Source organism: Cebus imitator, unplaced genomic scaffold (genome assembly GCF_001604975.1).
Source record: "Cebus imitator isolate Cc_AM_T3 unplaced genomic scaffold, Cebus_imitator-1.0 Scaffold118, whole genome shotgun sequence".
NCBI classification, from domain to species: domain Eukaryota; kingdom Metazoa; phylum Chordata; class Mammalia; order Primates; family Cebidae; genus Cebus; species Cebus imitator.
The window spans coordinates 991646-1002755 of NW_016107433.1; the positions used below are offsets into that span (position 1 = coordinate 991646).

General features: G+C 61.9%; 1 protein-coding gene across 1 annotated transcript in view; it reads left to right on the forward strand.

The window, feature by feature from the left end:
• The first annotated feature begins 684 nt into the window (after positions 1-684).
• The window catches only part of CARMIL2 (capping protein regulator and myosin 1 linker 2), a 12798-nt gene continuing 2372 nt past the window's right edge, over positions 685-11110 (forward strand). The window contains 33 exon segments of the mRNA XM_017539393.2: positions 685-1049; positions 1302-1393; positions 1486-1539; positions 1780-1842; positions 1948-2072; positions 2198-2289; positions 2483-2553; positions 2669-2742; positions 2885-2960; positions 3048-3136; positions 3257-3351; positions 3428-3514; positions 3600-3712; positions 3806-3934; positions 3937-4073; positions 4155-4259; positions 4448-4517; positions 4648-4729; positions 4831-4927; positions 5008-5065; positions 5202-5374; positions 5561-5723; positions 5808-5909; positions 6956-7084; positions 7169-7282; positions 7444-7604; positions 7680-7767; positions 7954-8100; positions 8233-8299; positions 8770-9005; positions 9837-9937; positions 10020-10380; positions 10464-10586. Of these exon segments, the coding sequence (XP_017394882.1) occupies positions 1010-1049; positions 1302-1393; positions 1486-1539; positions 1780-1842; positions 1948-2072; positions 2198-2289; positions 2483-2553; positions 2669-2742; positions 2885-2960; positions 3048-3136; positions 3257-3351; positions 3428-3514; positions 3600-3712; positions 3806-3934; positions 3937-4073; positions 4155-4259; positions 4448-4517; positions 4648-4729; positions 4831-4927; positions 5008-5065; positions 5202-5374; positions 5561-5723; positions 5808-5909; positions 6956-7084; positions 7169-7282; positions 7444-7604; positions 7680-7767; positions 7954-8100; positions 8233-8299; positions 8770-9005; positions 9837-9937; positions 10020-10380; positions 10464-10586 (3714 nt within the window). The 5' untranslated portion in view covers positions 685-1009.

The window sequence follows — 11110 nt, forward strand, 5'->3', positions numbered from 1 at the left end:
AGTGCTTGGGGTTCAGGGATCACCTTAGTCCCAGGCTGCCCCACTGAAGACCCCGAGCACACCCTCACCTTCGGCCCTGACCCTACCTCTGACAAGGAGGGGCGTCTGGACCCATTAGTTTTTTTTTTTTTTTTTGAGATGGGACCTGGCTTTGTTGCCCAGGCTGGAGTACAGTGGTGTGATCTCCACTCACGGCAACTTCTGCCTCCCAAGCTTAAGTGATCCTCCCACCTCAGCCTCCTAAGTAGCTGGGATTACAGATGCACGCCATCACGCTGGCTAATTTTTTTGTAGAGATAGGGTCTCCCTATGTTGCCCAGCTTGGTCTCCAACTCCTTGGCTCAAGTGATCCTCCCGCCTGGGCCTTCCAAAGTGCTGGGTTTACAGGCGTGAGCCACCACACCCAGCCCCATCTGGCATTTTTTCCCACCCACTCAAAATCTCTTTTGGACTCCAGGTTTGGAGCAACGGGCAGGACCCCCGGTGTTGGCAGAGATCAGGCGCTCCTTGCTGAACAGTCCCCCTTCTGCCAGGCGCCTGGTCCACCTCCGCAGCCTGGGCTTTGGAGCGGGCCAGCCCGGATGGGCCGCGGGGATCCCCGGGCAGGCAGCGTCCCCTGGTGTTAGCGGCAGGGACTGCGGGGAGGGGTGGAAGCTGGGAGCTAGGACCCACTGGAGGCACACGACACGCGCGACCCTCCTGGCCACTCCACTCCCCACCCCAACGTCTACCCTGGTGGAGATGCTCCTGAGCGACGGGGCAGGCAGGCAGCTGGGACTCGGTCCGCGTCCCACAACTCCGCTCCTGGGCGAGCTTTCAGGCCGCGAGGCCCGGGCGGGGAGGGGCCGGGCCGGGCCGGGGGCGGCCTGGCAGGAAGCGGCGCGCACCTTCCGCCGCCGGAGGAGCAGGTGGCTGCCGTGCGGGGCCGGGCCCCAGGCTTCCTGTGTACGTGCCCGTCTGCTGCTGTTTCCCGCCGGAGCTCGTTGGGCCGCCCCAGCCCGCCCGGCCCATGGCCCAGACCCCCGACGGCATCTCCTGTGAGCTGCAAGGTAAGCGCTGGCCCTTTCCTCCTTCTTGGCCAGGAGGAAGTATTGCAGCCCAGAATCAGAGGCCCACCCAGCACCCTGGAGGGCCAGGCCAGAGGTCCTCTCTGCACCCCAGGAGGGCGGGCCCTCCAGATCCTCTCCCCTCCTCCTTCGATGGCCACAGATAACCCCCAGGGCCCCAGCTTGGCACAGACTTAGGGCACCAGTGGCTTCTGTGTAGGGATGGAAGTCATCCAGCAGGCTGCCCTTCCACAGGCGAGATCACCAGGTTCCTGTGGCCCAAGGAGGTGGAGCTGCTGCTGAAAACCTGGCTACCTGGGGAGGGCGCTGTGCAAAACCATGTCCTGGTATGGGGCAGGGGGCAGAACTGGGGAGGCAGCTGTGGCCCCGCAGAAAGAGCAGCTTGCTCTGCCCAGGGTATCAGACTGTCTTTCCCCAGGCGCTGCTACGATGGAGAGCCTACCTGCTGCATACCACCTGCCTCCCGCTGAGGGTGAGTCCCAGGGCTTGGCCACGCACACCCCTCCCCAACCCCAGCAGCTACCCTGGCAAGGGGCTGCATCTGCAGAGTGCTCCTCCTTGGCCTTGTGGGCCCTGACTTTGCACCAGCCCTGGGCTCCTGGCAGGCGACAGGAGTGGAGTCCAGCCAGGTCTGGCTCTGTTCCAGGGTGCCCAAATAACTGGGCTTCCATGAGGGTGGGGCTCGGTCCCAGCTGATCTAGGTGCTTCCCAGGTGGACTGCACATTCAGTTACCTGGAGGTCCAGGCCATGGCGCTGCAGGAGACACCCCCTCAGGTGAGACACCTAGTACCCCACCTGGGCCTGCAGCCTGGTCTTCATGCCCCCACCATCCTCTGTGCCCATGTGTGGAGCCGAGGCCCAGTAGTCCCCCTTCCCTAGGTCACCTTTGAGCTGGAGTCCCTGCGTGAGTTGGTCCTGGAGTTTCCTGGTGTGGCTGCCCTGGAACAGCTGGCCCAGCATGTGGCAGCGGCCATCAAGAAGGTCTTCCCTTGCTCGACCCTTGGGTGAGGCCTGGCAAATTCAAGGGGCTGGCAGGGGAGGAGGGAGTGCATGAGAAGGGCACACATGGGCAGCTTCCTATCGCAGAGGCTGGAAGCCCCTTGCTCCCTTCTCCTTAACCCCCTCCCAGGAAGCTATTCCGGAGGCCCACACCCGCCTCCATGCTGGCTCGGCTGGAAAGAAGCAGCTCCTCAGAGTCCACTGACCCCTGCAGCCCTTGTGGTAAGGGCCAAGGCAGGGCCACAGGCCTTCTGGCCTGCCCACCTCTGCCTCCCAGGCCCCCAAGCTGGAGGGCCCCTAAATGAACAGAGCCATTCAGGTCACAGCCACCACCTAGCCTGTGGGACTGGTCTTCCTCCATTGCTGACCTTTTGTCTCTCTCCTTCCCTCCATCACACCGCTGTCCTCTCCCCAGGTGGCTTCTTGGAGACATACGAGGCTCTGTGTGACTACAATGGCTTCCCTTTCCGAGAGGAGATTCAGTGGGTGAGAGTAGGACCCTTTTGGTGGATTCTGGAGATATCTGGTCCCCTGTGTGTGCTGAGTGCTTCCCTGCCCCTTGTGTCCCCAAGTGAATTGTAACCATCTCCTTCTTGCCCAGGATGTGGACACCATCTACCATCGCCAGGGGTGCCGCCATTTCAGCCTGGGAGACTTTAGCCACCTCAGCAGTCGGTGTGTGGCCTGACAGGATGGGAGAGGTGGAAGAGCCTGGGGCCCATATCTCTGGGCCTCAGCTTCTCCATGGAGGGGCTGCTGGGCCTGGGACCCGGCTGGAGGACCCTGAGCTCTGCCTCTCTTCCCACCCTCCCACTAGGGACCTGGCCTTGAGTGTGGCTGCCCTGTCCTACAACCTGTGGTTCCGGTGTCTCTCCTGCGTGGACATGAAGCTGGTGTGGGGGTGGGGCATAAGGGCAGGGAGGGACCAAGGGGTATGCGCCAGGGTGCAGCCTGCTGAGCCGCCACCCTCTGGTTCTCAGAGCCTTGAGGTCTCCGAACAGATTCTGCACATGATGAGCCAGTCATCCCACTTGGAGGAGCTGGTGCTGGAGACCTGCGGCCTAAGGGGGTGAGGGGGCAGGGCAGGACCTGGAGAGGAGAGTCTGGGGGCTTGAGATTGGGGACTAGTGGCCTAGGGAGGGATTGGCAAGCCAGGGGCAGAGTCTCATACCTGGGGTCTGGTCCCCAGAGACTTTGTCCGACGACTGGCCCAGGTGCTGGCAGGACATTCGAGCTCTGGGCTACGGGAGCTCAGCCTGGCGGGGAACCTGCTGGATGACCGAGGTATGGCTGAGCCTGGGGACCGCAGGGGCAGGGGGTGGGAGGAGGTGAGACCCACGTGGCTGCTCCCACCTCGTAGGCATGGCTGCACTCAGCAGGTTCCTGGAGCGTTGTCCAGGAGCTCTGAGGAGACTCAACCTCGCCCAGACAGGGTTGACACCGAGAGGTAGACTGGATGAGGGAGGGGGTGAGGGGAAAGGGTGGGGGTCCGCCTTCTGCCCGACTGCTGAGCCACCCCACCCTATCACCAGGAATGAGGGCTCTGGGCCAGGCACTGGCCACCAATGCTGCCTTCGACTCCATCCTGACCCAGCTGGACCTTTCTGGGAATCCCGGGGCGCTAGGGCCCTCTGAGGACAGTGGAGTGAGTGGCTGTCTTGAGGGTGGGAGCTTGAGGTTGCTTGGAAGCCCTGGGTAGGCAATCACCGACGCCATTCCACCCCTGTCCTCCTGCCAGGGCCTCTATACCTTCCTGAGCCGTCCTAACGTGCTGTCATTCCTGAGCCTCGCAGGCACCGACACCGCCCTGGACATTGTGAGGGGTTGCTCTGTGGGGGGATGGATGATCTGCAGGGTGGACTGGAGGGTGGGGCGGGACGGGGAGGGCTCAGTCCCCCCACGGGTGCAACCAACACCCTCCCCCCACAGCTCTTCGCAGCTCTGTCCCGCGGCTGCTGCGCCAGCCTTACCCACCTCGATGCTTCGAGGAACGTCTTCTCCCGCACGTAAGGGGGTCCTGTCGGGGCCGGGGGAGGCCGCTGGAAGCCGCCTCCTTGCCCCCAAGCCTACTCTCCCGCTCCCCCCAGGAAGTCCCGCGCCGCGCCGGCCGCGCTGCAGCTCTTCCTCAGCCGCGCGGGGACGCTCCGGCACCTGGGCCTGGCGGGCTGCAAGCTGCCGCCTGACGCACTCAGGTCAGTGTCTGACTCGGGCCACGCCCCCGCGGGAGCGCCCATCCCGCCCCGGCCTCCGCCCCGGCCTCCGCCCCGAGTTCCTGCTCCTGTCGCGCCCACAGCCTCCCCCAGATCCTGGCCCTGCCTCCTTTCGCCCCCTGGAGCCCCCTGTCCCAGCTCCTGCCACTTGCTGTAACGTCCCCTTCCAGGGCCCTTTTGGATGGCCTCGCGCTCAACACGCACCTCCGCGACCTGCATCTGGACCTCAGCGCTTGCGAGGTGAGCGCCGGCTCCAGAAGAGACCACACATTGGGAATGGCGCTGGGAGGCGGGAGAGTGGGACCCTGGGCCGCCAGCCCCTCCCCACCTGCAGCCTGAGTGGGTCCCGCCTCCCACCTCCCACCTCCAGCTGCGCTCGGCCGGCGCCCAGGTGATACAAGACTTAGTGTGCGACGCAGGCGCTGTGAGCTCCCTGGATCTGGCGGATAACGGTGAGGGCGCAGGGAAGCCCAACCTCGCGTCATCCTCTTGATTCCCAATCCCCACCCTACCCTTGCAACTTCGCCTCGTGCGTGACCCGAATCACCCCCAGGCTTCGGCTCGGACATGGTGACTCTGGTGCTGGCCATTGGGAGAAGCCGGTCCCTGAGACATGTGGCGCTTGGAAGGAACTTCAACGTCCGGTGCAAGTGAGCCCCCCTCCACTCCAGGGCCTCCCAGAAAACACCCCACCATCCCTTTCCCCCACAACTGCGGTCCCTGCCCACAGGGAGACCCTGGACGACGTCCTGCACCGGATTGTCCAGCTCATGCAGGACGACGACTGTGTGAGTTCACCGGACCTTGCAGGGTCCTCGAGCAATTAGACCCCTTTGGTCCTCCCTCTCTTGCTCCCTCAGACCCTGTGACCTGCCCTTAACCAACCCCTGACTCCAGCCATCAATGGCTTTCTCTTAATCCCAGCCTCTTCAGTCTCTGTCAGTGGCTGAGTCTCGGCTGAAGCTCGGCGCCAGCGTCCTACTCCAGGCCCTGGCCACCAATCCTAACCTCACCGCGCTGGATATTAGCGGCAACGCCGTGGGGGACGCGGGCGCCAAGTTGCTGGCCAAGGCGCTGCGGGTCAACTCGAGGCTCCGGTGGGCGGGGTCAGAGGGGTGGGACCAGCGGGCAGGGGGCGCGGTGGAGAGGAGGGCACCGGGCTGAGGGGCGGGACTGAATGAGGCGGAGCAAATGAAGCTAGTGGAGTAGGCAAAAGGACGAGGCCGAGGGTTGGGTAGGGCGTTGTGGAACTGTGCTCCCGACTGAAGCCAGGCCCGGCCCAGGTCTGTGGTCTGGGACCGGAACCACACGTCTGCTCTGGGCCTGCTGGACGTGGCGCAGGCGCTGGAGCAGAACCACACCCTGAAGGCCATGCCTCTGCCACTGAATGACGTGGCCCAGGCGCAGCGCAGCCGCCCGGAATTGACAGCACGTGCAGTCCATCAGGTGGGCGTCGGCCTCCTCCCTTGCCCTTCTCTGCACCTGCACCATATCCCTCCCTCGGCGTTTCTCAATACCCCTTGCCCCTAGATCCAAGCCTGTCTCTTGAGAAACAACCGTGCAGACCCTGCCTCTTCTGACCACACGACCCACCTTCAGCCACTCAGTCTGGTCTCAGAACCCTCAGAGCAGGTCAGTATCCTCTACCCAACCACGGGAGGTAGGGCATGAGGAGACCCGTGGCACCTGGGAGCCTCTGTGAGTCAGAGGGTCTGACTTTCCTGGGTTCAGGCTGCCTGAGCCCTGCTGTCCCAGACAAAGTCCCTCTCCTTGGTCTGAAGAGGCTAAACACTGCTAAAATTGCTCTCCATGTAACACCCTTGGCTGCCTTACGTTAAGTATGTAAACAAACTGTCCTGTTAAAGAGGAATTTTTATGTTCTCCCTCAATTTCTCCCCAGTTGTAGCCCCATCTCTAACTTCACATATACAGGGCTCCCTTCCCCTCTCCATTGTGTACCCACACCTAGCCGCTCCTCTGGCTTCATCTCCCTCCGCTACCTTATCTGTTGGAGATGTTTCCACCTCTCCATTTCCAAATACTTCCTCTTTCCTCAGCTGCAGAGCCCAAAGGTCTTGCTTGATCCAGACATCCTGCAGGGCTTCATGCTCTGCACTTCTATAAGTGATATCATTGTCTCCCACAAACCCTGTTCTCTGCCCTGGAGCCCAATCCCACTGGTGCCCACAGCCACCCAATGCTGTGGACAGAGGTTGGGGCATCCTTCCAGGTCTCTCCTGGTCACACTGGAGCCCTCATAGCTCTCCTTGGTTCTGCCTCTGGACCACCCTTCAAACATGCCACTCCTTACCCCCACACCAATTATCCCTTGCTCCTCCTGGCCCCTCCTCCAGGGCCACTCACTCCTTTTTCCACCCCTCTCCCAGCCTATCCTCTGTGTGTGTGGACAGATTGAGCTTCTAAAACACAGATAGAATTTACAACTCCTTTCCTTCCTATTCTGGGCACTTAGTAAGTGTATATATAAAGTCCTTAAAATGAACCAAAGCAACATATAAAGTCCTCCCTCCTTGAATAGATAGGGTTCTGAAGTGGCTGGTCTAATAGTGCCAGCTTTAGGACCTCCCTCACTCTGTTAAACAGCCTAGGAGGAGGGCAGGCAGGATCTGGGAAACTCGGAGGGGTCTAGGCTAAAACTGATCCCTATTCTCCTACAGGAAGTGAATGAATTGTGTCAGTCGGTGCAGGAGCATGTGGAGCTCCTGGGCTGTGGGGCTGGGCCCCAGGGTGAAGCTGCTGTGCGCCAGGCCGAGGATGCCATCCAAAATGCCAACTTCTCTCTCAGTGTGAGCACTCCCCCTCCTGCTACAAGGACCCGACCCTCTTAGTCGGGTGTCACCTTGCAACTGCTGTTCCTCTGTGGCCCTCAGATTCTCCCCATTCTATATGAAGCTGGAAGCTCCCCAAGCTATCACTGGCAGCTTGGGCAGAAGCTGGAGGGCCTTCTGGGACATGTGGGCGAGGTCTGCCGTCAGGACATCCAGGTGAGTTGGTACTCCTGCCCCAGCCCCACCACAATTTGCAGGTTTGACCCCCATCATATAGTTTTAACTTATATCCCGACTCATATTCAGTTGGAGTTCGAGCCTCAAGCCAGCAGCCTGGTGTCTGCCCACATCCTCACCATGCTCTGATCTTTGTCCAGGACTTCACTCAGGCCACCCTGGACACAGCAAGGAACCTCTGCCCACAGATGCTACAGGGATCCAGCTGGAGGGAGCAGCTAGAGGGGGTTCTGGCAGGCTTGAGGGGCCTCCCGGAGCTGCTCCCAGAGCAGCTGCTGCAAGACGCCTTCACTCGGCTCAGGTAGGATGGATGGGGCTGGGCTGGAGAAGGCTGAGCAAAATCAGCCCGTTAACCCCTGTCCTCTCCTGGCCTTAGGGACATGCGGCTATCAATCACCGGGACCTTGGCAGAGAGCATCGTGGCTCAGGCTTTGGCAGGCCTGAGTGCAGCTCGGGATCGGCTGGTGAGGGGGAGATATGCACACACTTTCTTGCAAACACACACACGCAATAACTTGGCCATCTCCCTTGGAGCGGCTCTGTAATGACTTCTGGGATCATGTAGCCCAGGGCTATTTCAGGGTCCCCTTAGCACCAATGGGATCATGGCTGAGGCCCTACCTGACATCTTTGGCTGCTTGGTATTGCAGGTGGAGAGTCTGGCTCAGCAGGCAACAGTGACAATGCCCCCTTCCCTACCGGCTCTGAATGGAGGTCAACCCAGCCCCCTTGAGCGTGGAGAATTGGAAGGTCTTTTCTTCTCCAAGGAGGAGAAGGAAGAAGAGGAGGAAGAGAAGGTAAGTGGTTTTAGAACCTGAGGCATAGAACTCCCATTCTTCCCATCTTGGTCTGGAGTGTGGAAGGTGAAAGGCAGCTCTTCTGGGGTGGTACTCTTCTACCCCAGGCTGAGTTTGTGCCCTCCCCACCAGGATGACAGTCCTGCACGGAAATGGCCTGAGCTCAGTCACAGTCTTCACCTGGTCCCCTTCATTCACAGTAAGTCAGGGTCTTGGGGGAGGGAGTTTACCTGAGTGGGCTGAAGCTCCATTAGACATGGGGACCTGGGGACCTGGACAAACTCATTCAGCCTTATCTGGGTACACCCCAGCCCTTGACTGGTCCAGCCAGGCCAGGACCCCCATGCAACCTGCAAAGATCAGGTCTGCTGTGGTCAGCCCGGGGCGGACTTGGACAGACCAGGGACAGGACACCCGCTCGGTTCGCTTCCTCCCGCCCCTTTCCCTACCCCCAGGACGCGCATGCTTGGCGGTGGCGCGGAGCCGCGCGCACTCGGGGCCGCGCTCAGCACCACGGACAGCGGCTGGGGGAGGGGCAGAGGGGCGGGGGGACGGGCGCCGTAGCCGGGCCCCTCCCCGCGCCCTGGGCGGGTCCCCCGCCGCCCTAGCGCCTCCGCCACCACCTCCCCGGGCTCAGCGCTCGGTGCTTTTCTGGTGCTGTCCCCTCAGGTGCTGCTGAGGAAGCAGAGCCGGAGCCCGAGCTGGCGGCTCCGGGAGAAGATGCGGAGCCGCAGGCGGGGCCGTCTGCGCGCGGCTCTCCGAGCCCTGCCACTCCCGGGCCCTCGGCTGGCCCGCTGCCCCGCATGGACCTGCCATCCGCGGGGCAGCCCCTGCGCCATCCGACCCGGGCCCGGCCACGGCCGCGCCGCCAGCACCACCACCGTCCGCCGCCGGGGGGCCCCCAGGTGAGCACCCTTCCCCCACTTCCGAGCGCGTGGATTTGGGGGTCGCGGGTGGCCTGGCCGCTCCTCATGGGTGGTGGCGGTCAAGTAGAGGGGGTGGTAGGGGCCCAAGGCCACCTGTTCATGCGGTCATGGTCACATCCTGGCCACCCCCCGCCCCAGGCCATGCGTATGCGGTTCCATTCGGGGTGTGCCTGGGTGTGTGGGACTCCGCCTCGGGGAGGCCTGCCGCCTCGGTGGCTGCGCGAGAGAGGGTGTCCGTCCTCCCTCCCCGGGGCTGCTGAGAGATGCCGGGCCACGGGGCCAAGCCTGCGTCTGCTGCACGTCCAGCGGCGGCGCATGTGGGGAGATGCCTGTGTGGGCTGCGAGCCCGCGGAGGCAGTGGGCACCGGCGGAGGGTGGGGAGAAGCCGGCTTGAGGCCCCCCAGAGGGTCTGACGCAGCAGCTGGCACCACTGAGCCGGCAGCAGGCCGAGTGGAGTGGGGGTGGGGTGGGGGACACTGCAGGGAACTGTTCGGAGCAGAGCGGTTGGCAAGTGGGAACCGATAACCCCAGGAGCAAGGGGGAGCTAGGCTTGCTGGTGACCGTGTGGCTAGGGCGTGTAGGATGCACTGTGGGACAAGGACGGGTGTGCAAAAACCAGCTGCGCGTGAGGTGTGTGTGAAACCTGGTCTCTGTCCAGCAGCCGGACAGTGGGAGGCTGGTATCAGCAGTCCCCTAGGGTCATCCTAGTCTGGGATCCTGGAGTTATTCAGGCCAGGCTGCCGGACAGGGAACGGGGGAAAAGCCAGAGTTGTACTCAGCCCTGACCCCTGACCCCATGATGCCCTCCAGGTGCCCCCAGCCTTGCCGCAGGAAGGGAATGGGCTCAGTGCCCGCGTGGATGAGGGTGTGGAGGAATTCTTCTCCAAAAGGCTGATTCAGCAGGATCGCCTGTGAGTGAGGGGCATCTTCAGGGGGTGGGAGAGGGTGGGATGCCTGATGGGCTTTCTCACTCACTGCTGAGTGTCCCCACAGCTGGGCCCCGGAGGAGGACCTGGCCACTGAGGGGGGCACCACTCCTGTCCCCCGTACACTGCGAAAGAAGCTGGGCACCCTCTTTGCCTTCAAGAAGCCTCGTTCAACACGGGGTCCACGGCCTGATCTAGAGACCAGCCCCGGGGCAGCTCCCCGAACCAGAAAAACTACATTTAGTGACCTGCTGCGACCGCCAACCCGTCCCAGCCGGGGTGAGGAGCCTGGTGGGGCTGAGGGGGACACCAGCAGCCCTGACCCTGCCCGAAGGAGCCGACCTCGATACACAAGGGACAGCAAGGCCTACTCGATGATATTGTTGCCTGCCGAGGAGGAAGCAATGCTGGGTGCCAGACCTGACAAGGTAAGGCTGGCTGATGGGGGGATGAGGGCGCTTCTGGGACCCAGGACATGAGCTGTCTCCAACTCTGGCATTTCTGTCCCTAGCGGCGGCCTCTGGAGAGGGGAGAAACAGAGTTGGCTCCATCCTTTGAACAGCGGGTACAAGTGATGCTGCAGAGGATAGGCGTCAGCCGAGGCAGCGGGGGTGCTGAAGGCAAGAGGAAGCAAGTGAGTTTGGGTAACATGAGCGTGAAGTGAGAGGGCAGGTGGCATGCTGTGGGTGACATATGTGACCAAGATGGAGGAGACTCATGACAGGTCTAATTGGCAGTTCCACTCCCTCCTCCTCAAAATAGATTCAGCCTTTCTTCCTTCTTGGCTTCTACCGAGGCACAGGCCACCGTTATCTCCTCTGGACCTGAGAAAGTCCTTTCTCTGCAGGTCTAACAGAAACCTGAGGCCCAGGCCAGGTGGTGACTCACGCCTGTAATCCTTACACTTTGGGAGGTTGAGGCAGGTGGCTCATCTGAGGTCAGGAGTTAGAGAACAGCCTAGCCAACATGGCGAAACCCCGTCTCTACTAAAAATACAAAAACTACCTGGGTGTGATGGTGTACACCTATAGTCCCAGCTACTTGGGAGGCTGAGGCAGGAGTATTGCTTGAACCCAGGAGACAGAGGTTGCAGTGAGCCTAGATTGTGCCACTGCACTCCAGCCTGGGTGACAAGAGACAGCTCCATCTCCAAAAAAA